A 26,283-nucleotide genomic window follows, 5' to 3' on the forward strand; every position below is an offset into this window, starting at 1 on the left:
AGGTGCCCACCACCAAGCCAGGCTTTCTGTAATGCACAGAATACACCATAGACAGTATAACATGTCTATGCTGCAGAGTCCTGACTGAGAGAAAATCCACAGCAGGCTCACCTGAAAATGTCAGCGGATTTCAGACACAAGAACTTGGGAGCTTTTAAGTCTGAGATAAAAAAGGGTGTTTTGTTCTCATGTGCTATAACATAAGTAAAACAAACAGAGCCAAGTGCTGAAGAAGAAAGCCTTTTCTGCTAACTAGGAGACAACTGAATTATTATTTTAAATGACCGCTATTCTTTCCTTATAGCACATTGATAGAATTGTGTGCATATATGATGGTCACATGCTTGTGTGTTGTGTTTAGGGACAGCAGTGAGCATGCCTCTAGGTATATGGTATGGTGGCATGTATGGCTTGAATGAATTATGTTTACCTTTCCTGTGCCCAAGGCTTCTTACCTGCAAAGGTGGCATGGTAATATAGTAGGAGCAATAAACTGTCACTTTGTATGCAATCTGTGCCACATATTTTACATAGGGATATCTAAAGTCTTCCCGCCAAAGTTTTGAAGTCCATGCTAGTCGACATGCTTTCTGAATGTATGGAAAGCAAGGCAAAGAGAAGTGAAGTGGCGTGCTAAAGGCTTGTGAGCATCCTTTGCCAGCATCCACAAATATGGCAGCCAAGGCTCTTCTTCACAGATATATATAGCAGGCAGTCTGAAATGGGAACAGTAAAGGGAACAGGCCAGTCGACCCATGGCGACTAAAGTGACTCCCAGCCTCTACAGCCGTAAGCTTGACAACCTTGGATAGAAAGTCACCCTCTGCCCAAAGAACAGCGTTTATCAAATCATGTTTTAGTCTGTCTGTGATGTGTCTTCTTATAGGCTTATTGCAAAAAACATCCTGTAATAATGAGAAGGAAAATCCCCATGAATTGCCAGCACACAAAAGTAGTCAACAGCGTGTCCCTCCACAGTTCTCAGAACTTTGCCCCCATGCATGTGGCTTCCCTCATTTGTGTGCATTAGTTTCGGTTCTGGTGGAGAGACGTTACACAATTGACACGCTCAAGAGTACAGCAGTCACTGTTGGAATATGGGATGTGTAGATACTTGGAGGGCACTTTGTCCAAACTTTAAAATTTTATTGTTCATCATCTCGTAGTATAAGAAGACCCTATCTAAATATGTGATATTTAAAATATTATGTAAAAACGGTGGTTTCTTGAGACAGTCTCCCAGGTTGACCTAGAATTCACCGTGTAGCTGGCCTTTAACTTAACAACCGTGCTCCTGCCTCTGCGTGCCGAATTGCACTTGTGAGCCACCATGTATAGTAAGTGCGCTGTAGATGGCCAGTTTCAGTCCTCTGCTCCTGTTATTCAGGAAACCCTCTTTGTTACTGGATCTACCCTAGGAAGGACAAGAGCTGTTGCTGGGATGGCACACATGTGGACATTCCACAGTTGATTCTGGAGGGGCCTTGCCATGATGAGCAGGGTAAGCTGGCTCCTGCACAGCCATCAGGTACAGGAGAAACAGTTGGGAAGAAAGAGGGTTAGATCAGGACTCAGTACCTGGGGTGGCTGAACCACTGACAGGACAGGTCTGTCAGCAGCAGCTGAGAGGGGCTGTGTGCTGGCAGGGGAGTCCATGTCTGGGGGAGAGCTCGGGACAGCAGGATGCAGGATCAGTGCACACAAGCTGCAGAGTCTCCAGTAGGAGAGGCTGCCACTGGAATCTTAGAAAGAACTCCTATCACATGCTCCTGGTTTGGGTTCAGGATGTGAACATCTGGGAAGGTCCAGGCAGTGGCCTGTTTTTGAAGGAACTGAGATATGGGAAGATTTACAGTGAGATACGATAAAGCCAAAGACAGCATGAGCCCTGTCACTGTAACCAGTTACCTTCTTTCAGGGCTCTGACCTAAAACCTAACACATTCAAGGAGACTGCATGGGATAGAGGCAGAATATAGAGCCAAGAAACCAGGGTATGAGAGAGAGAAAGCATCAGAACAAGACTAACAGTTCCAAATAGACTTGCTTTGCACGACATGGGAAACTTGACACAAGAAGGGGCTAGAGATAGCTCTGTGGATAAAGGGCTTTGTACCAACATGAGGACAAGAATGTGGACTCCTCAGTACCCATGTATAACCAGGTCTAGAATCCTAGCTCCCGGGAGATTCCCTAAGACAAGCTGCTGCCTCAGCTAGACTCACTGAATTGGCAGCTTGGGGTTCAGTGAGAAACCCTGACTTAATGAAGAGCAGGTGAGGACACGAACCGCTGGACTACACACGCATGTGCATCGCTCTTCACACACGGGGGCAATGGGATGAAGGGGACGAAAGTCCTTCAAAAGAAAACACTGAAAAACAAGCATTTGAGTCTAGTTGCTCATTCTTTGTGTGCAGGGGCCCAGGAGGAACAGAGCTTGAGCCCACCGCTGTCTTTCAGCTTAATCTGTGGAGACATGTTGCCACTGGGTAAGGGGGAGGAGGGCCATTTGATTCCAGAGAGGGACGGTCACACTGGGCTGCATCTCCCGGTGGTGTCCGTCCCTCTGCCACCCAGGCTCTCCTCTAGTGACACTGCAGACCTGCCTCGCTTCTGTGCAGCTGATGCCCTGTCCAGGCAGATATTGTCCTAGCTGACAGTGAGCGTTCTTGCCAAATGCCAGGGCCGTGGTCACATCTGCTTGCCTCTCTCTGCAGCTTGTCCCAGACTGCTTGGGAACACACTGTATCCAGGGGCAGCTTTCACGAGGCCTAATGCTCTAAAGAGGTTCTCTTTGTAAACGCGTGCAGCGAAGAGACAAGCTCCTGCTGTCTTGCCTTTAGTAGTATTGTGTTTGACGTGGCCTTCCTCAGTGCTGTCAGCCCTGTCCAAGCCATGCTGTCCCTACAAGGTGCTTCTCTGTAGGGTGTATTATCATTGTCTTGTTTTGGGTGTTTCTGTTGGTTACTTTTTTTTCCCTCCAGATGATAAGATGTTCAGTTTCCAACAGTCACACCATCTGAGAAGCTGGCCTGCGGTCAACAGTGGGGATATGTCAGCCCAGGCTGCTTCACCAGCAAAACAAAACCAAAAGGCTTCCAGGATCCTAGTTTTCTTGTTTAATAGACTACCTTGTGGGAAGCCTCATCTCCAGTCATTGTCACATTCTCAGCAGAGAAATGCAAGCAGGGTTATTCCTTTGTCCTTTTGTATGAGATGACAGGAGAATCTAGACTGCAGCGTAGACTCGTCCCTATATGAAAACAACACCTCCTGAGAACTTGAGGTTGCTGAGCAAAACCTTGAACCACCCTATCTCCTTCCTTCTCTGCCCAGGCAAATTCTGTAGCTGATTCTACAGTGTGAGAAATGAAGTTTTAAAGGCAAAGTTAACTTGGGAGAGTGTTAAACATCTAAATGCTTGGGTTATGAACACCTGTTTCAAGAACAGTGCTGAGAAGGAGACAGCAGGATTAGTAGTCAGGGTGGATGCTCAAAGGGTAACGTGATTGGTGCACATGGCTGAGGATCCCTAACACCCAAGTCAGAAGTTGAGCATGAACTGTCAGGTCTGTAACCCCAGGGCCTGGAAAGGAAGGCAGGTGCCCAGGACTCACTAGCCCCCTGGCGTAGCTGAAACAGTGACCTCACTGAGAGAGCCTGCCTCAAAGAATAAAGCGGAGAGTGATAATGACACCGGACATTGACTTCTAGCCTCCTTGCACACATGCACATCCAAACCCATGCATGTACCACACACACACTAAAAGAAAAGAAAACCAATTTCCACTATTTTCTTGCTTTCAGAATGATCTCTTTCTTTCCTTCTGCACTGTAGCCGAGTTTGTCTGGTATCAGCTCTAGAGAAGGCAAAACTGATTCTGGGCTTTGGCAAAGAGATACCAATTGGATAGAACATGCGAAAGCTGTTCTATCCAGGAAGGTAGCTCAGTTGTTAAAGTGACTTAACGTCTGAGGATAAGCACCTGAGTGCAATTACCCAGACAGAACAGCAGGGCATGGCAGCACATGACGGTAGTCCCACTGCAATGGAGCCTGAGACAGGTGGGTCCCCAGGGCTCTAACCAGCCAGTCTAGCTGAGTTGGTGAGTTTTAGGCCAGCAGTGAGTTTTCTTTCAAAAAAGAAGATGGGCATTTTCATGAGGAACTTCAATCTGAGGTAGACTTCTGTCCTCCACATATGGGCACACACATACGTGCATACATGAACACACAAGTGAAAAGGGGGAAGATACTTTTTCATAAAAAAAAAGTAACCATCATGAGAACAGAAAATGGAAGTATTGGAGTTTATGGACTTCATTAATGGGGGAAAATAAAAAGCAGCTGGTACTGGGATTTTGAAGGAAAAGCCTGAGAGGCACAATACCATGTGGAAAGGAAGAGGGCCATTTCTCTCATGAGCTTGAAGCTGCTTTTCGCTTGACCACTTGGCCTTCATGACCATTACCTTGTCTTTCTGTGGTCAGGAGCTGTTTCTTATTGCTTCCACTCTTTACGCTTGAGAGTTGTAGCTTGTCCTAGGAGAATTAGAATTTGGTGACTAAAAAGACTCCAGAAGTACATTGAAGAAGAAAAGTCCTACAGAGGGTGTGTGTGTGTGTGTGTGTACTAGTATTTAATAGAGATGTCCCTGCCACCCCCACTCTTAATTATTTTATTTTCAACATCCTGTTTAGAGTGAGAACTGAATGCCCCTTTTTCTTTGTATTCTCATCTGCTCTGCTGTCTGCATTTTCACCACCTGTATAAAAGCAAATGCTAAGTTCATAGTGCATACTAGTAAATGCTTGCTGAACTGATTTTGTACAAAAAGAATAGGTCTCTGGGGTTTCCTTACAATGCTTAAAATTTTCTATGGTTTTAAAAAATGAATGTGATCATAACCATTTATTTTTCTTCAGATCATGAGGCAATATTTCCCTCTCCATACAATAAATATGTTATAGTTTTGTGTGACAATAACCATTTGAGAGCAAAGAAAAATTATTTGTTAACTAACTGAACTAATTTTTTTAAATGCACATTTATTCTGTAAAATATGCGCTTAGTACAAAATGAAAGCTAATAGATACGTATTTCTATAAAGCTACAGTGCAGATTTCATGCTGTTTGTTTCTGCCTGCTGTATTATTTAACTCACTCATCGTGGCTGCATATATATTTGAAACACTTTGCTCAAATGTATACAGTTTGCTCAGCAATAGTTTTTCATTATATTTAAAACATAAATATTTTTATATAGGGTATAAATGTCTACCACTGTCTTATCACTTTTTTCATTTCTGAAATACCTGCCAGTTCTCTATTTGGATTCTTTAAAACTGCATGCTGTTACCTCTGTGTAAGAGTGAAAGAGCATGAGCTTTAATAAATAATTTACATTTATTTCTGCTCCTTGCTCTTCAGGCCCTATCCTAACCTCACATCCAGGCTTATGGTCACAGAAATGAGCCTAGAAACTTTTTTTTTTTTTTTTTTTTTTTTAGAAGACCAAAGCTATGTAACTGGCTAACTGGTTCCAGAAAGGCTCACTCTGAGTTCTTGTATATTGTGTCTTTACATATCTGTAACCTGGTTCATGTTAGGCTATTTATGAGCAACAGACAGTCATCCCTGCATTCAACTTGTTCTCCCCTGACTAGTAAATAATTAAACAATTCTAATTGTGTGAGTTATAAGGACAGCATCACCATTTCCTTCCATGTATTTAAAATGTTTTAAAAGAATTCACTGCTGCATAACATCCTAAAAGAAATTGATCATACTTTTCCTGTAATAAATGTCGTCCTGACAGTAAAGCATTAGCAACCCATTGATAACCTAGCAACAATATTGTGATCTCTTTAGATAATTAATCTTCGCTATTTTCCTGTCAGAAGCAACAGTGCTTGATTTTATGTTGAGCCAGAAAGATTGCCAGTTTTGAAAATTAAAAAGCATTCCTTTTATATTATTCATCCCAGTAACAATTTATGATGGTGCATTTAGCTGCTGAACGCTTGTCAACAAACGTAATTATGTTTCGATATAAACAAGATTGGTGGTTTTACTATGCAGCTCCATCTTTGGTGAGAATGTTTTGATTTAGGTTCAGATTATACAAGCTGGATATTTATGTGTCATTTTCTCCTCCTTTGTTAATAGTTTTTATTTCTTCTGATAATTACTTGTAGGCAAACAAGCATGCATTTAGGATCCTTGTGCACAGGAGACATCAAAAGGAGAAGAAAAGCTGCCCCTTTGCCTGGACCCACTACAGCAGGTAAAACAAAACGGGTTGGGGTGGATCACAAATGCAGAGCACATAAATCACCACAGATAAAACATAGGAGATTCATAATTACTCTTTCTGCAAGAGAGGCATGGCTGCATGAAACTGTAAGGCAGATCATTTGCCTTTATGTTAGGGTATATAGCCCATTCATTGTATGAACCTTGCAAGTAGCTGACCAATGAGACATGTGCTGTACACCCACCCAAATGAGTGGGCTGCACAAAGATACAGAAACCTCCAAAGTTGTGTCTTTGGCTAGCTTGACGAAATTTTCAGACTTGTAGGGGAAACAGGCCATCAGCAGATGAGATGATAAATAGCTCACTACCTAAGACTATGTGATTACTAGGTCTGAGCAGTATGTGTTGGACAGACACTATGACTGCTAAAGCCCACTTTTCCCATGGCAGTGCCCTTAGCATCTTGGGAATGTACATATTTTGCAGATAGATGAAGACCTCCTTTGGCTCTTGTGCCTACCTCTTACCTCCTACCTGTGTCTCCTTTTCTGAAACAACATGCATGCTTTTCGAGATAGAAGCTGAGCAGTGTTGGTACAGTTCAGTACTGCATATGTGGGCCCAGCAGCCGTATTCTAACTAGAACTTTCTCACATACAATGTAAATGAACTTACAGGACAATATTTGTCCTTTTTTGCATTAAGAAATCATGCCTGTGTATCCCTGGAAAAGGCCAAAGACAAAGCTAGAGGACCATGTAGATATGCCATGTACTTATCAAAAGTCATGCCTCAGAAGAAGAAAGAACGAAAGGATGGGGCAGTGTCAAGAGAAAGTAACAGGGAACAGGTCCCATCCAAATGCATCATATGCATTTATAAAGATGGCATACAAAACCCATTAGTTTATACAATTAACATACACTAAGATCAAATGAATGGGAAAAAGATCTCTCCATTGCATTTACTGACATCAACCCAGTTTTGTGTCTGAAATTGATGGAAGATGCCTCCAGCTATAACTGTGGAGAAATGTAGAATATTCATGAAGTACTTGTAAAGTATAGTATCTATATGTAACAAAATACAGCCACATTTTATGTCTAATAGATGTGATAAGTTCTTCCAATCTCTCCTAAGGCTGGGACAGGATTTCTCGATATCCCCATTCCCATTGAGTAGTCCTCTGAACTCTGACCTCAATGGCAGAAGCCACAGAAGGACAAGTTTTAGGAATATTACTAATGATCCTATGTGGCCACAGTAACAAAACAGAAGGCTGAGCCAGGCCCTGACACACAGTGCCTGTGTGGAGTGGAGATGGTGGGTGCTTTAAGAAGGGGTTGCATAGTTCTTAGGACAGGAGTTTTCTTACTTCAGAGCTCAGGGCATCAGAGGACACCATTTATACAGAGTTAAGATACACACCGTAGCTCTAACTCAAAACAGTCTTTTTTCATAGCTTGTGCCAACATCTTCCACACGCTGTACTTCAAATCTGTTTGAGAGAAGATTTGAGATTTTTATTTTACTACTAGATTCAGTTTATGAAATAAAGTTCATAGGCATTTAGCGTAAGTGTGTGTGTGTGTTTAGTTACTCAAAATGTTAGGTCACCCATTTTAGGTGTATTTTTCAAACATGTGCAGCAGTTTTTTTCAAAGAGGAAGAAATGTAGGCAGTTGGGGGACAGTCGCTGTTGACCTATCCCTGAGTGAAGGTGCTTATCCACATGCAGTCAGAAAGGCCATTGTGTAAATATATTTGGATAATGAGGTTAGCATGGAGCATTGCCTTGTCTATGAAAATTGCAGTTTTCAAATTCTAGAATAGAGTCAGTCACAGAATAGAGTCCATTACAACTGTAAATTTTTCAGGCTTTACTGGCCTGTAGAATTCCTCTGGAAAGACTATTCCTGCCGAAGAAGAAATGGCTCAGTAAGTGAGAGAAACCAGGACCTAAGTTCACTGATACCCAGCAGCTACCCCGAAAACTAGACACAGACAACTGTGCCTGTAACTCTAGGACCATAGGTGGCAGAGATGAGAGGAGCAGTCATGAGAGTGCTTCACTCCAGCTGCACTCCAGGTTCAAAGAGAGACAGAGGCTCAGGAAGTAAGGTGGACAGTGGTAAGCATATGCGCCCACACACATCACTGTACCCCACACATGTATGCTTTTGCTGTGTTTACAGGTCCTTGCAGACCTTCCAAAAGATACACTTCCCTGAGATACACTCTTGTGTACACCTTTCTGTTAGTCAGCACTGAACCTAATGAGGAAAATTTAAAAATAAATAAAAACTCCTCCTAGGGAAATGGATCAAGACATGGATGGGTTGATATTGCTTGTCATCCTCTCTGATTTGTCTGTCGTTTATTATGAAAACAAACAGCAGATGTAGAAAGGGCTTACCCAAACTTGCTGGAAATGTTTAATTAGGAACCTTTCATTTGCCATCCCACATTGGATCTGTGTAAGTTGATGACTCGCAGCGTGAACAGTTGTGTAGTGTATTCATGTTAAATATGAATGTCTGTAAGACACTGAGCCTATCAGAAATTAAACCTCAGATCTGACTGTGATGCTCCTGAAGTGGAGACAGTCTTCCAGTCCTCTAAGCAAGTGTGCTGAGCAGAATTTAGTGTCTTTCGAAGGCCGCACCAGCCAGCCATGGTATTGGTTGCACATTTATTAATTGTGACAGGAACACCAAATTTATTTCAGCGCCTTAGCTTATTTACTGCTCCTTCACCTTTGTATTCAGTATTGACAATGTAAAATGAATATTGATATGGTTAGGTATTGACTTTTCTAATGTATGGCTTGTTCTCTGCCTCCTTCAAAGTCACATACCAAAGCCAGTGTGTGTGTCCAGCAAAGGATGTAGATTTACTGTTGTAAACCTGAGGAGTGCTGAAGCAGGAGGCCTGATGGCAAACTGAATGTTCCTAGTAGACAGATGCCATCTGTAGAGGAGAGCGAAAGCAGCGAGGAACAGGAAAACTACCGTCACACTTTCTTACAGGCAGTCAGCAGTGTTGGCTTGTGGTCTTCCTTTTTTCTAGACGTCCTACCTAACTAAGGATTTGATGGGGAAAACAACGTTAAATCCTTTTGTTGTGCTGTGGTGCCAGCCACACCTCAGTATCTTCCACTCTACAGTGCTGTTTGCAGCTACTGTTATCTGGCCTGTTGTCAATTACTGTTTTCTTTGATATAACCTAAACCTCTACTGCAAAAAACACTCCTCAAACACAGTAAAAGACTATAGTGTCTTTCCTTTAGGGTTTCATCACTTAAGAAAAGAATATAATTTTACATTATATTTTTATTGAAATTTAAATAATCATTTTCATTTTTTTTTTTTTAATGTAAGTGCAGGGCTGGGAACCACATTCAGTGGGTGAGTGCATGCCGAGCATCGAAAGGCCCTGGCTTCCATCTCCAGTGCCCCGGAATAAAGTAAATCAAAAGCAAATGTGTGAAGTATATATTAGATTGATTTTGCTTACATGAAAACTACATGTAATATTACAGCTCAAATGATTGAAGCATTTGGCAGACAGTACTGTTACCTGCCACATTCTCACTCCATGTCCCTACAGTGAACACTGAGGCCATAATTACCACTCACAGTTTTCATAACTCTGCTAATAATAATAGCCCTGACCTTCTGCTGGCTAGCGAAGGGACTGGGAGGAAGAAGCGAGAACTATTAAACGCCTTCTGAATACAGGCAGGCCCAGATGGAGCAAGCTTGCTTGCTGTTATATGGGAAGCAGCCCGTCACCTCCCCTTCTACTGGCTGTTGATCCAACATCAATACAACGCTTTAGAAGCCAAATTACTCAACACGCTGCCAATTAGGCTCGCAGTCAGCTGGATAGATCAGTGGGTAAGAGAGACCGATGTGAGATTTTCTTCTCTCGAGCCAATTACGCAAGTGAATTGCCCTCCACCACGCTCTACTCTGGGGAGCGCCTGGGAGGACATATCCACTGCAGTAGACTCAGGAGACCCAGCAGTCAGGCTGCAGCCTGGGATGGGAGCAAGAAGTGAATCAGGCTGCATTTGCCACAGCCCCACTCAGCACTTTCGTGGAAAAGACCTTAAGATGTAGCAGTTCTGGGAGCCAGAAAAAAGGGAATCATGGCAGTGGCCTAGGCTATGCTAAGTGCAAGTGTTGGCCTCCTGGGTCTTCCTCTCACAGAACAAGAATGGGAGAGCAGCAGGGGCTTGCCTCCCAGAATCAACCCATGAAAAACGGAATGGACCTTCCCTTTTGTCTTTTTCTAAGGTTTGTATATAGGAATACATCACATTGAGAAGTCAGTGCCCCTTATTTTTTCTTCCAAGTGTAAAATACTGCTTTATTTGATTCTATGTTTATGAACTTAAAAAAGGCACGATTCTAAACAATGAGAAAGAACAAGTTCTTTGCCACTTTATAAGAATATAACTTTGGAAGTAGAGCAACCTCTGCGGGCCTCCATGTTTCTGTACCAGCACTCTAAAATCGCAGTCATACATCGTTTTCACCATTTCACTTAGAACTAAATTTGAACTAAATTGCAATCACATTGCAATTTCCAGATATGCTTCAGATTGGCCTCATTTTTTTTTTCTTTTTTTTTTTTTTTTTTTTTTTTTTAATTAAAGCTGAATTTCTGCAAGCTTTTGTCCCAAAACTCTGTGTAACCAGATGTGTCACCAAGGTCAGCATTAGACCTATGACCTGCGTTCAGCTTATGTACAGGACTAAATTCACTGCCACACTCACAGAAAAGCCAGCGTTGAGCGCCTGTACCAACATGGCATTCTCCCAATACTTGCTCAGCAGCTCCACAGGATCAGGGTGGCCACCCCAGCTGCTGTTTTAAAATTAAAAAATATATATATAGTTTTTTAAAGACTTTGACCAAAAAAATGTTTTTCTTTAAATTTTTTGTCCATTTTTCATTTCATCTATTTTGTCTTTCTCACAGTCTCATAAATGATAACGTTTTTTGTGTACTGATTCAAGCAGGAAATGGAGTTAGCCAAGAACTCTGTCAGATATCAGTTGCTGCTGTTCAGGCTGCAGGCCATGGCATCTGCAGCACTCTGCCTGATTCTGCAGCACAGAGCTATCAGCCCACCTCACTGTCTCTGAATGCCAGCTTAGGTGTGCCGTTGACGCTGCACTGGTTTCTTTCCACTGGGAAATACATGCCAAAGGACACATGGAAATGTGTGTGCGCAGTCTAAAGGACAGTCACAAATTTCATCCAAGTTTCAACCTCATCCACACCAGAACTAGGAGAGTGCTATGTCTGAAGTCCCTTGGGTATTTGTTATTGTCACTGTGCATGCTTAGGTATCCTCCTGTGCCTTGATTTGCCTGTAGGACAGGGTCTATGAGGAGTGGTATAGAGTCCTACCTTTTTTGTGGTGATAGAAAACTGATGGGGGGAGCTGAAGGTGCTGTGTGAGCCATTGAGAATGTTAAGCTGCCATTTCAGCCTCTTTCTAGAAGAACATTGTCCACATTTCAGAACAGAGGCACCCCAGACACAAGGACTGAGCTGGGCCACCACAGGCACCCTCAGGTCTCAAGGAGGACCATCATGAACAGGTCTCTAGTTTCTTTTCTTTATCATTCCTGTGTTACCTGCTTCTATAGCCATTACTGCATGGATCTGTAAGGAGAAGGTGGAAAAGAGTTAAGGGGTGTGGCAGACTGGATAATAAAGAAGAAGAGAGTCATGAAACTAGGCTTAGGGATGTAAGCATAAGGGCCTGAGCTCAGATGGCCAGCATTAGCTGAGTACTGCATCATATAACCCCAGTGCTGGAGGCAGACCAAGGATCCAGGGTCTCACTGGCCCGCGCTCTCTACACAACCTCCGAGCTATCCGAAAGTCAAATGGAGAGTGATAGAAGAACCATCCACATCAGCCTCTGGCCTCTGAGGCATGCACAGCACTTGTATGCATTAGTTACACACTCATAACTGTAAATTCTTAGGAATTTAGGGTACAGCCAGTTGTGGTTTGGTTTGGTTTGGCTTCATTACATTCAGGATTTAGGACAAATGCGAGCTATGCAGAATAAGTTGCATTTTCACCACAACCCATGAGACAATGAAGACTACCCAACTGTGGCGCACTTCCTAGTTTGTAGAACTGTCTTCACATACATGAGCTCATCTGAGCCTTGGCTTTGTAGGAGGTAGACAGTGGACACTGCAGGATGCCTGTGTAATGGATGGTAAAACGAAGGCCAAGCTCTGGTTTCTCAGCCCCAGGTAGATCTTTACCTGTGGGTTCTCACGTTCTCATTTCAGGAATTGTAGGTGAAAATGCCCAGCCAATCCTGGAGAGCAACATCGGGAACCGCATGCTTCAGAGTATGGGATGGACACCTGGGTCAGGCCTCGGGAGAGATGGCAGAGGGATCTCTGAACCAGTTCAAGCTGTGCAAAGGCCGAAAGGGTTAGGACTTGGATTTCCTCTACAAAAGAGCACTCCCACCAGCTCTGCCCCTACGTCGGGAAAACCTGCCTGAGCAGAGAAGCAAGGAAGAGAACCTGCAGCTTCTGTTCCCGTGCCCTGTTGTCCTAACATGATCGTAGAGCTTCCTGGTTTGATGCTGACCTCTGCGTTGCCTCCAGCCAGCTTCCGGGAGCATAGAGCCCCGCCACAGTGCAGTGATAGAAATGGGATTCCATCACAATTCATGGTGCTGAAGTATGAACGTTGACCCTTTACATTTCCTCATAATTTCCAGAAGTCTCTAGATAGGAAGAACAGTTGGTCTTTTATTTATTTTGATCCTAGACGTCAGTTCTTTCTACTGCCTTGCTCGATTCATGCATGTGTGTAATGCCCAGAGAATCTCGAGCACACCCAGTAGGCCAAAAAGGATCGCATTTTTCATGACCGTACACTAGGTAGTTCTGTCTGGTCCCCATCCATGGAGACCTAAGCACATCTGGGAAGGGCTTGGTAAGCTTACATTCCTGGACTTGGGCTCTCCTGAGGATTTGTAGCATGAATCCTCGGTGGACAGAGAGCAATTGGTGTTTCCCTCAGACATTTGACAGATGGTAACCTCGTCCTCATCACCACAGTGCCCTCAACATTCCTCCAGTGCAGAGTTGAACGTTACCTCATTTAGAACGTAAAATATTAGTAAAAGAAAATGTATTTTTCAATTCCACTGACTGAACTGTAAGCCCTGCCCTCCAGATGCCTACCTCTTCCGAAAGGCTGGTGTTTAAGGATCAGCTCCAAGATGAAGAACAGTGACTGAAGCTTTAGTCACTGAAGTAAATGATTACACTCTTGAGTCGGTTTATTTGAAGATTTAAGTAGCTTTCCCGGTAACAGAGATTACTGGCAATGGCCTAACCAACCTCCCAAGGTACAGGAGAAACTGGGGGACCTGTCATTTTCAGATTGAAACACTTACTTTACAATTAAGCAAAACACTATGTTCCTTCCATTCCAATTCTGCGTCATTCACTTAATAATGTCAGAAACTTTAGGTTATTCTTTGTTCAGAAAATACTGATTTGTTATGATCTTCATTAAAAACCCTGATAATTATTATTACTTTACAGTGGCCTCGATTGGTCCAGTAAAGGTTGAGATAACCCATATAAGGGTAGCCTGGAACAAAGGCGTGTGACTTCAATTTTGTAAATTGAAAATAATTTTAAATTTTTTTTTTTTTTTTTAGGCATAGGAAGGTTTCAGTAGTTAACAGACCTTTCCTACATGGTCCCCTATCAAAATGCAGCCTTCACAGTCTGGCAAACATTTGCATTTCTTCTAGGAACTGTCTTAGTTGGGAGAATTGTAGTAAGAAGTAGGCTGGCTCAGACAAGACAGATGGACACTGAGCGCTTTTGGAACTCTTGTGTTGGGCAAAGCACTGCTGCTTGTACAAGTTGGTCAGAAAATTGGCGTTTTTAACAGTTGTCCTCCCAAATGCTTATTGTACGCACATAGGAGGGAGGGTGGAAGACACTGTAACAATTGTAGTAGTATACTGTACTCAAGGGTCTCTTCCAAAGTTGTTTGCATTTCTTTGTTTGAACTTCATTTCTTGAAGGTCTTGTAAAGCCCTGGGATTTTTAAAGGCTTGATTTCGAGCTGATGAGACACGAAGAGGCCAGTGCACGCTTAGCTCTGAGCTTTGGAGGATGTGGCTGCTGTGATCATTTTACCTTGTTCTAGAGGATGCACGGGAGCATCCCACGTGCTGAGCCAGGGCGGCCTGCATACTGGTCCTTCTGCACGCTTTCCATAGGTACCCTCCAGACGGTGCGAGCCTTCTGCCCTGGCTTCTGCGGAAGGTTCGTACTGAGCTGCTGTAACACCAAAGTTCCACTTTCACACTAGAAACTTCTTGCCTCACAGAACAGTTTATATTGTACAAGTGTTTATCTGTTTAGAGTAGAAGATGAGCACTTAAACAGTAAAAGAGACAGCTCCTACCCCGCCCCGTCTGCCCACAGCCACCCTTTTACATTCAAGTCCTTGTAAAGATCTGCAAGGTGTTACACTCTGTTACTCCTTAGAGTGAAGTAAACACAATTAAAATAGGAAACGTTCATGTAAATCTAATGTCTACTTGTGACATGAGTCCCGCTGTTTACATTTAATAGAGATTAATCAATTTTTGTCAGTTCAAATCAGTTCACGGAGCCCACACCATCAAAGGAGTTCATGTTTTTAAATGTGTCCTTCATATTGCTTTTAAATGGTATTAGGAGACGTCCTCAGCTTCCTCTTGAATCCACCCTGCTGCTCTGCAACCTAATCAGTTAAGGTCTCTTTCCTTCCCATCCACCCCCCACAGTAGCCAAAGAATAAGAGTGTGGCTGTGTGTGCAGTGTGACTCCACATTGTACGCATTTGATGCCAGTCGGATGTGGGCTGCAGTCATTTTCTGCCTTCCCCTTCCTTTCCTAAATAAAATGTGTATGGCTGCATTCCCCTCAAAATCATTTCCTTAGAAGAGGCCAGCTATTCTACACCCACCTCTATTCCCAGAAGTTGGGAGATTGGGTTAGGAGGATTGCCATGAGTCCAAGACCACGCTAGTCTGTAGAGTGACAGACAGGAATGCAGGACAGAATTCCAGGACAGACAGGAATGCAGTGGGAGAACCTGTCTCAGTAAGTATCAAGTCCACTGCCGAGTGCAACTTGAATTACTTCATGGAGTCCGTGCTGCTCATAAAGTGAACACAGTGGCTTGGGACTCTTGACTATAGTGATTAAGCAGACAAAAAGTCGAGGCGGCAGGGTTAAATGCGCACATGTGGGCAAGTGCATTTGTGGCTACGTTTGCGTGCAGTGTACAGACCTGATGGAGAAATTCTGCCCTTCCTTCAAGTTTAACATTTCAAATTGGTATTCAGTGCATTTCATTTTGAGCACGTTTCATAAGAGAATAATCATTGAAATACTTTTAAAACCATTTTAACTTGTATTTTGTCTTTCAGAAAAAGAAATGATCTACATTGGTACTATAAAATGAAGTTGTTAGCAAGGAATACTTTGACTTTTTTTGTAGAAAATTGTTATTCGTTCAACAAAGAAGTGAAAGAATAAAGCCCAGTGAGAACATTATTTCAGAAGCCATCATCTGCGTAGTTCCTTCCTGGCCCTCCTTTATTTCTGCTTACTTCCCTCTGTGTGCTCAGTCTTGTGGTAGTTGGGATTATGTCTCTGGCCTTCTGCACTGCCCTGGACTCCGCTGGATACTCCTCCAGGCCTCCTCTCCTCACTTCAGAGTAATGGAAACCAGGGGTAGAAATACTGTGAAAACACTCATTGGGTGTTTTGTTCAGTGGTAGTGGAGCCTACACGAGGCTCTGGGCTTGACTCAACCTAGTGACATACAGTTAACATTCAACGGTCATTTCCAGTATCCGCCCCACAAATTTATAACTGATTGTGAGCTGTCCAACCACACTTGTGTTTTTGTTTGTTCTGAAACTGGAATGGACCTACCTTCTGCTCTTTCTCTCCCCCAGCAAGGCTTTCCTTCTCATGACCTGCTCAGATACTTGGAATATTTTGTAATATCCACAGTTGCATCTGGTTTGCTAGAGAAGACACTTCCCTTTTTGTGGTAACAGAATTTTATCTTTTCTTCCACAAAAGTGGGTACAACAAATGCCTTCATTTGTTGAGTAACAGGTACTAACTATTCAGCTGCAACAGGCTTATACTACTACAAACTCAGCCGACACGTGGACCATGCGGCTCCTGCTGCTGGGTCCGTCCAGGGCCAGGACTCATTACTTTCCACACCTGACACCTTAAGGAGACTTGGATCTGTGTCTGGCCAGTCACTGCCATTAATTGCCAGATTGTGTCCCACTCTTGCCACCGTGAGTCTTATGTGTACGTTAGTAGTGTCACCTGGCTTTGAGTCACCTCATGGTGTAAATCACCCTCAGAGTCTCTGTCCTCTTGCTGCATCAGCATTGTCTCAGCTGTTTAGGCTTAACTTTTGAGGATCGAGCTTAGGCAACAAGAGAAGGTCACCTATCTGTTTCTGTACTTACTGGCACCCCCACCTTGGTCTGACCTTTCCAGATAAGTCACGCACTTTAGCAGTGCACACAGTTCTTGACTTTTTGGCCAAAAGGTTATTAAAACATGATCCCAAATAGAAACAGCCCAGTTGTTGTCAATTTGTTTGCATGTTGCTACTAAATTTATGATGGTCAGATATAACACGTAGCTATATTTCTAGCACTTGGGAAGTCTAGGCAGGAGAATCAGGAGTGTGAGGCCAGCCTCAGCTACCAGGCAGGTTTGAAGCCAGCCTGGGCTACAGGAAATTCTGTCTCAATAAAAACCAAATTTTTTAAAGTCTATATGAAGATAAAGTCTTCAGAAATAAACAGTTCGGAAACCCCTAATTGAAGTGAGCTCACTCATAAACCAGAACTACACAGTTGGGATGGAGAGATGAACCTAGAAAAGAGGGGAAAAGAAGATAGAGAAGGTTCTACTGACTGCTGAGAAACTGGGTTTCTGGCCTTCTACATTGGCAACTGTAGTTCATTACAGAGTCAATGTAGGTGACCTATGCTTTGTGGAAGAGGGACGTTATCTTTCAAAGCTTTCCGGTGTGTGGGAAGCACTCAGGAACACATGTTAAAGGTCAGAGTCTGAACTGGAAAGCCACAGCACTCCCAACAATACACCCCTGTAGTGTGTGGGGCTCATAGTGACAGTGGCTTGTCCACAAGCCTGGATTCTGGGCTCACATCTTCATATACATACTATGCTTCAATCCTATCATATCTGAGGCCTTTCCTAGTGTGAAAGCGCAGCTTGGTCTATTCCACACAGTCTACTGTCACAGGACAGTACCCAGACTGAGGGAAGAGTTGCCAAGCACACTGGAGCCAGTGCATTCTGAGTCTGAGGCCTTTGTTTCTCCATGAGGCCCCTTAACAACGCAGCTAGAAACGAGCAGCAGATTTTCCCTCCCCAGCGCACTGAGTAATTGTCCGCACCACAGTGACAGATGTGCGATACAGCAGCTTCTTCAGGAAAAAATTAACAGTTTGTCCAGCATGTCAGCTCACTCTTTTTAGTGCTTGGGAGGTCTTGGCCCCATTACGGATGATTTAGAAATTGAGGCAACCAAAGACCAGCTGCCTGTGCTGAAAGCCTTCGTTAGTTGGCCTCATCTGCATTCCAGGACTTGCTCACATCTAGAAATTGGTGGGGCCGTCTGGCCACAAGATGAGTATGGGCTGGCAATGCCTTCATTTGTTGAGAGAGAATAAATGGATTCTCCAGAAGATGAGGAAATATCACCATTACTGGCCAATTTACAGCATTTTATCCGTTCTTCAAACCTGTCACTTGTGTTATTGTTGCATGGCAATTACATAGTGAAACGGAAAGAAAACAAATTCTGGTTACGTATTCAGATGGATTGCAAAATCATATAATCCTGATAAATGCCCATTTATGATACACATGGATGAAAGGTTCATTTTAATTTTGAATGGCTAGCTCAGCTATGAGGAGGATGTAGGATTAAATTCCAGAGAATCTGACTACATCAAACAAATAGTCTTTCTCTTCACTTGTCCCTGTATCCAGGGAGGGGCCAGAAGGCATTTTCACGGACAGCACGGTCTTGACAAAACAGCAGTGCATTGAGAATTGCATTATCAGAAGAATAAGAATTCTTGGAGTGCATCTTGCTCTGGGGACCAGTCTCTCCCAAGGGCTTCTTGGGAAGCCAGAAGACTTGAGTCAAGAGCCATCATGAAGAATAACCCATAGTTTTTACCACCTATCTAGTCTCATCGGTCCCTTACAAACCTGAAGTCCTGTGCTGGTCTTCATGTTCCCCTCAGCTGCTATTTACACATTGTCATCCACAGAGTGGGGAGTGGGGTGGGGACAGGAAAGCTGACGGACCTAGGCCAGTATTTATTAAATATTCATCACAGATTCGAATAAAACAAATTGGAAGTCATGATAACAGTCAGTTGTCCCGTTTCTAGTTTTTATGTGAGCAGACAAGAAGGCAAAGTGGCCTATCTGGGTTGCTATGGGACTCCTGAGCATTCTACCATGGTTATAATTCTTTCCTGAGACTTAGTCTTGGTCCCATAAGGCACCCCTTTATCTTATAATAAATGTCCCTTTTTTTGCACAGGCTAAATTAAGAGGCTTCCTGTTACATTCATATAATACTAATTCTCTGCTGGATGTTGGATAATATTTAAATGCATTATAAAACACTGAAAAGTACCACTATACTTGACCTATTGGATTCTTTCTGATTGTGCAGTCAGCTAAGAATGTATAGTTTTAAAGGCACGATTATACCTTCTAATGCTTTAATAAAGTTCTATCTTGTGGCAAAAGAGCATGTTAAAGGACTCCGCCTCATATTTCCTTTTTATTTTATTTTTTTTAAATTGAGCCTGACTTCCTCAAATATTAACCCCACCATTCCTATCTACAGGGATAAGCCCATTATTTCAAAGCAAGACTAAAATTGGAAAATAATCCGAGTGCTATTGTACTTTTTAAATATGTTAATGGGTGTATGATATGTGGCATTTTTCACTGAACCGTTTTATAGTTTTTACAGAGTAAAATGGAGCATAGCAAAGCTGTAAAAAGCATTTGAACCCACGTCCTTCAGTCTTCCTGTCCTGTCTTGCGGCTTCTGGGTCCTCACAGTCAAGGAGCTAACCCCACAGGTGCTTTGATTCCCTCAGCAGCTCCCTATTCACACACCTACCTCTCCGCCTGCTTCTAACCTGTCCCATAGGAGGCCCCGGGCTCCTCCCATCAGAAGGAAGCAGCCAAAGAGTAAGTCAAGTTACAGAGGAGGAGTGGCCAGGGGTTGGAAGACCTGAGTTCGCATCTTGTCCACCCTGCTTCTGTCAAGAAACGCACCTCACCTCTGGTTTCAGAGTCAAGATTTACAGATGAAGAAGCTAGATGGGACAGAGAGTTGACATTGTGAGTGCTGCCCCTGCGCTGGGGATTGAATGCATCATTGTCCAGTGAACTTCACAGAGTGTTACCACTTCTTGCTGGTCCTGCTTGTTTATAAAGACTAGATGGTGCTTCCTTAATGCAGTATAATTAGAAAAAGTCTCATTCCTAAATGACCAGAAAGTCCAATTTATGTAATATTTATATATAATGCTCTGATGTTTACAAATTAATATTGAAGACAGGATTTGTATGTAAAGTGATATTCTAAATGTTTATAGTGTATGGTATCAAAAGCTTTTAAAATATTTTTATACTATTTTACCCTATAACTTATGTGTAGTATTACCTTTAAAATACAATATAGTATGAAAGCATTCTGTCCTAGCTCATTTACGGGTAAAATAAATTCAGAATTGATAGGGTCTATATGTGAACATCTGACAGTAGCCCCTGACATACACACCTCAAAACAGGTTGGTCTCGTGTTCACAGAACTGCTAACTGGGCAGTATGGTTTTGGCCAGGCTCTCAAGATTTCCCAGAACAATGAAGAAAGGGTGGGTTTTTTAAAGAGCTGCAGTCTGGGGCCACAACCTTCGCTCTATACACAGTCTGAAGAATTGAAACAAGTTCAGAGAAAAGACACAAAAGGCTACAGGGACTGAGAAAAGTATCAGCAATGAATAATGAAATTTTCTGAATAGTGGGTACAGAGGGTCCTCAACAACCCCAAGAAAAATGCAAAGACATGAACACTAGGAAGGGATGGATTTCTTTCTAAGTACTCCTTATTTAGATCATGAAAACTGTATTTTGTTTAAACACAACAAAGGAGGCTGAGGTTTGTAATGAGGAAATCAGAAAGTCATCTATTTGACAGACAACATTGATAGAACCAAAGGAAGACATAACAGGAAATTTCAGCCTGTATTAGCATGTAGTGAACTGGCCAGGTGCAGCAGGTTGGCCTGGCTCCGGGTAGAAATACCCTAACCTACCTAGAATGCACCTGTCTTTCTCCATGTCCAAAGTTGTAATGCATAAGACCAGGAAATGGTCATCAGTGTGTCTCAGACTGGGTGTGGTTAATACAAGGTTTGGCTAAGACTTTTTGGGTCCAAGATGGCAGTGGGGTAGTTGAAATGTCTCTACTATGCAGCCAGGCTGCCCTGGGACAGGAGATTATCCTGCCTCAGTCCTCAGCCCTCTGAGTGATGAAATCACAAGTGTGTGCCACTACAGCTGGCTTTGGATTCATTCTTTAATATGACTTTTGCATCTGTGAAAATAAAGCATCTCGGAGGTCGTTAGGCTAGGTAAACGGCTCATTGCTGAGCAAACTGAGATCAATGACAGTCGTATTCTGTCAGTGCAGAATTTGCCCTCTCCCCGTCCTCTAATTAAATGCCACTTGCTAGGTATTTATGGAGCATACGCCATATGGCTACTGTGAGTACTGTATGAATTTCATACAGTTCTCACTGCCCATAAGAGACTTAAAACCTTTTTTAGAACATAAATTCAGCAATGATATTCAAAACAGTCCATACGCAGATTGGCCCCAGTATTGGCCAATGGGCACAGAAACCAATCTTATCTAAACAGATGCACTGCAAGGATTCATGCTGTGAATACAAGATAGGCCCACATTGGACTTTCAAAAAATAAAAGAGTTGGGGAAATGTGTAATTTTTTATAGGCCCTGTGTTACAATAAGAGAATAGTCTCAAGGTACCCAACACACAGATCTGTCCAGGGCTACCTTCTGGGGTTTTCTAGGATCTCATCTCTCAGTGACTCCTCATTTGTGTTCTTTTCTGACATGTCCTTGTCCCTGCCTGTATTCTTCCTCTCATCTAGCTTAAGAAGATTATGTCTATTTAGAAGCTAGTAAAATACCAACTCTTTCTATCAATCTCATCTTTAAAATAACTATATTTTTATGTAATTACCTTTCTAAGAAGTTACTAAAAGACTGAAAATAACATTTTTTACTTTCTTTGACAGGAGGATTGATTCTTAATTGCTTCTATATTGGTGATAGGTGATAGATAGTAGATGATAGATATAGTAGATAGATGGTTGGTAGATAGATAGATAGATAGATAGATAGATAGATAGATAGATAGATGATAGGTCATTTTTATCTCCTAATATACACACTCACTCCTCAGCCCCAAAGTGCATATATTCACATTGAGTTATACAGTACCTAATAACTAGTCCATAATTGAAATTTAACTCTGGGTAAATGAGTAAGGTTGACAAGAGAGTCCATGGACCCACACTCTGTACAGAGAGGAGGGGTTTAAAACTGTTTTCATGCTTTAGAGAATGCCAGCAGAAGCACCATTTTCATACACAGTGTGAGAAGGGTCTGCCTCATTTTATTTCAGGCAGATACCCAGGTCTCTTGCACAGCCTGCCCCTGGCTGTTTCTTAACTAAGAGGAAAGTTTGCAGGGATCTGTAAACCAAGTATCAGAGGTGACAAGAGTATAAACTGCAAGTGTTCCTGGTCACACTGTTAGTGAAGTTGGCTGGCATCTGCAGCGTGCCAGTGTGGAAGCTGCTGCTGCTGGCTGCATTCTGATGTACAGATAAAGGCTTGATTCCGGCGTAGCTATAAAACCCTTCTAATAGGAAGGTAAACCCCGACTTCAGCACAGCTGGGAGAGGGAGCCCATTAGCCCTGGCTGCTGGGTGGACTTCATGGTTAACTCAGTCTTCACAGGCTGTCAGCATGGCTGGCCGAGAAGGTCACAGGCAGCTTGAATGGGCCCAGCAGAGACAGACCGTCACTGCTTGCTGCTGCTTGCTGCCTGCAGAGGAATCCTTCATCCTGGGCCCTGTGTGAATGAATGGTCTCTAAGTACACAAAGTGGTTTTTGAAATCTGAATAAGAGCTCAGCTATCATCTACAAAATTGTGGTTTGTGGAGTAGAAATTATGAAGAGATGCAGTGTTTTGCTTTGTCTTGTTGGCAAGCATCCTCAGAGACACCGACTCTTCCGTAATAAACCGTCATGGGACACAATTGTTTTGGAATATGGTCTCCGCGTTTGATTGCAGGGTCTGTGGGCTTCAGACAGTAGGAACGCACTGCTTAAGCCTCTTCACTTATTGCCTGCTGCTGCACAAATACAGGATTTGGCAATTTAGCCTAAAGCCTTAGTCTATCCCGCTCTGGGAGGTGTGGAGGACAGCTAACTTTCCACAGGCTCCAAGGCAAGAGGAGGCCCCAAAGCTGAAATCAGGGCAAGGTGTGCACCTGCAGCATGCATAATCCACTCACAAGACACAGCCGGGTGGAGCCCTTACCAGAGCCGAACTCAGGGCTCCCCACCACCAAAATAAAATCATAAAAATGGCCAAATCCTCATAAATGCTGATAAGAAGCAGCTGGTGGCCAGAAAACCTCTATAATAATAGGAACAGAAATAAGACCAAAGCTGGGGACAAAAGGGCTGTGTCTGGAAGGAGAGAATTGAAGTACAGGAGGAGGCACGGCCACATTTGTGTGCAACAGAACACACGGGAGTCAGGAAATTCATAGAACAGAAACCACCCGAGGCCCATCAGAATCACCCAGAAACCACCCGAGGCCCATCAGAATCACCCAGAAACCACCCGAGGCCCATCAGAATCACCCAGAAACCACCCGAGGCCCATCAGAATCACCCAGAAACCACCCGAGGCCCATCAGAATCACCCAGAAACCACCCGAGGCCCATCAGAATCACCCAGAAACCACCCGAGGCCCATCAGAATCACCCAGAAACCACCCGAGGCCCATCAGAATCACCCTCGATATATTTAAAATACCGATGATAGCATGTGCCACCAGGATCATGTCTCAAATTCACACACACACACACACACACACACACACACACACACACACACACACAACAGTTCCCATATAGCAGCAATGGGCTGGTATTTGTTCAGGAGCAGCCATGCTAACTCTGCCTGGCAACTGAGGCTTCACTGAATCTTGTTGGACAGAAATTTGCTATTGGCTGCATGCTCAAGACATTCACTACTTAGCAACCTATCAAGGCTGAGGGGCCACACTTACAGAATACTGATCAGCTGTGTTAGCATGCAGTCTGACTATTGACTAATAGAAGTTAGGGTTTTAACCCTGGGTAGGATGCATCCGGAAGCTAGGCTTCCCTGTAATCCCTATCAGTATCTACTTCAAGAGAAAGAAAGCCTTTAACTTTTTCTGCCCTCAGGTACAAGCAAACTGCCCAGGGAAGGTGAGAATGGGATTCTAAGGAGCACCATTGCTGGACTAGTTCCATTTTTGTCTCTCTGACAAAACACCCTGACAAAAAGCAACAGGACAAAAGGGGGAATTCACCCCCAGGTCATAGTCCATCATTGAGGCAATGCAAAGCAAGAACCCCAAGCAGCTGGTCACATCCACAGAGCAGAGAGAAATGAATGCCTGCAGGCCTACTCGTACTCAGCCCGCCCCGCACTCACTAGGCCAGGATCCAGCCCGCAAAAGGGTGCTGTGCGCGATCAGGGTGGGCCTTCCCACCTCAGTATCAAAGTCCTGTACATGCCCACAGTCCACCCTGCTGTAGACAGTTTTAAAGACTCCATTTCCTGGTAACTGTACATTGTGTCAATGTAGAATTGGAAATGCAGTGAAACTACCACAGTGACACAGCAGAAAAAGCAACAGATTCTAACCCGTGGCTCCGGCCCACCAGACATACTTATTTTGAGGAGTCATGGTGCTGACTACTCAAATGCTCCTACGAGAATCGCTGCTGAAACTTAATTACCATCGTCATAGTGTGAGGGGGGAAGCACCTTCGAGAGGTGTCTGCCTTGTGGTGGCTCCATCCTCAGGAACGGAGGAACGATGGTGTCACAGTCTGGGCCAGTTACCACAGGAGTAGGCGGCTGGAAAGTGAGCCTGCCTTTTTTGACATGCTCTGGCTTTCTCCTTGCTTTTCTGCCTATGGTGCCTTCTGCTATGCTGACATTCCAAGAAGCCAGAGAAAAAGCATGGGCTTCATAGCTTCCAGGACTTTAAGAATTTTTATTAATTATAAGCTATCTAGCTCCTGGGATTCAGTGCTAACAGAAAATAGGCAAAACATTTAGGCACCCTGAAAGCCACCCCCCAACCCCACCACACACCATTCTGCCCTTCTTTTATCTGTAGATCAAATAAAATGACATTATGCAAAGTCATGTTGAATATTGAAATGTTACATAAAGCTGTACAAAAATGTTTGCCCAAAACATTTATTGAAAGGCTTAGTAGCCAGGTATGGGTGTGATTGCCTGGAATCCCGGCACTCAGGATGGGTGAAGAAGGAGGACCACATCTTTCACTAAGCCTCGGCCACATAACCTGATCCTTCCTGAAAAGAAAAAGAAATAAATGAATCAATCAGTCACTAAACAAAATAAATCAAAGCCTTAGATCTGGGATGTAGCTCGTTGGAAGAGTGCTTCCCGAGCTTGTGTGATGCTTGGGGTTCAAGCCCTAGAGTTACATGTATAAATAAGTGAATGAATACAGAGAGAGAGAGAGAGAGAGAGAGAGAGAGAGAGAGAGCTTCAAGTTTTCAAGATTTTAAAATACCTGATTATGTAATGGATAAAATCAGGTGTTCTTCTACTGCGTCCTAAAGATAAGCCTTTGGCCCATAGTCACAGCCATAAAGATAAAAAGAAACAGTGGAAACAAAGATGGAAAAGTGACATACATAGTATCCTAGTCAACCTTAACTGTCAACTTGACAAGGCCTAATGTCACCTGTGAGAAAAGCCGAGCCTGAGAAGTTCCCCAGATGAGGTTGGTCGGTGGCTATGGCTGTGGAGATGCCCGTAACTGTTAGTGTCGGAAGGCTTGAGCCCACCGTGAGCAGCACCGTTCTCTAGGCAGCAGATCCTGAGCTGGGTAAGAAAGCAGGTTAAGCCCGTGAGCAGTGTTCTTCCACGGTTTCCTCTCCTGATTCCCTTGATGACTGACCTGTAAGTGGGAACCAAGGAAGCCCTTTCTTCTGCTAGCTGCTTTTGGTTAGGGTGTTTACTGTGGCAGCAGAAGGAAGACTGAAACAGATGGCTTGTTTAAAACCCGGAGAGTAGTCTTGCTTGCCTGGAGCTTGGGGTAGGCAGCACTTAGGAAACTGTCGTTTTTGTTGTCCATGTTTTCTTCCCTAATCACATTTATTTCATATGTGACTATCTTTTTCTCTCTGTGTGTCTGTCTCTATCTCTTTGTCTGTGTGTGTGTGTCTGTGTGTGGGTCTGTGTATACAAGTGTATGCATGCCTACATGAGTGTATGCCACAGTGTGTAGGTCAGAGGAAACTTTCAGGATTTTTTCCCCTTCTACCTCATGAGTCCTAGGGATCAAACTCAAGTTGTTATCCTTTGTCTGCTGAGCCATTTTACTGGCCCCATATTCTTATGTTAAATGGCAAACTTTTGCAGCCTTTTACTTAACATGAGCAATGTTTGTACCACATGACATCTAGATGGGTAAATATTTCTAGC

At 43.4% G+C, this 26,283-nt stretch overlaps 1 protein-coding gene across 5 annotated transcripts in view; it reads left to right on the forward strand.

The window, feature by feature from the left end:
* Nucleotides 1-19,167, forward strand: part of Gpatch2 (G-patch domain containing 2) — a 135,500-nt gene extending 116,333 nt beyond the window's left edge. For 2 of the 5 annotated variants that reach the window (XM_021638225.2, XM_021638226.2), the window contains 2 exons: nucleotides 6,200-6,288; nucleotides 12,590-19,167. In XM_021638225.2, coding sequence (XP_021493900.1) covers nucleotides 6,200-6,288; nucleotides 12,590-12,810 — 310 coding nt within the window. In that variant the 3' untranslated portion in view covers nucleotides 12,811-19,167. Of the gene's footprint in view, nucleotides 1-6,199; nucleotides 6,289-9,640; nucleotides 10,889-12,589 lie in introns of those variants that run through there. The other 3 variants (XM_060364892.1, XM_060364891.1, XR_009584680.1) reach the window with 3 other exon arrangements.
* Nucleotides 19,168-26,283: the final 7,116 nt, after the last annotated feature.

The sequence above is a fragment of the Meriones unguiculatus genome, chromosome 11, assembly GCF_030254825.1.
Source record: "Meriones unguiculatus strain TT.TT164.6M chromosome 11, Bangor_MerUng_6.1, whole genome shotgun sequence".
NCBI classification, from domain to species: Eukaryota; Metazoa; Chordata; class Mammalia; order Rodentia; family Muridae; genus Meriones; species Meriones unguiculatus.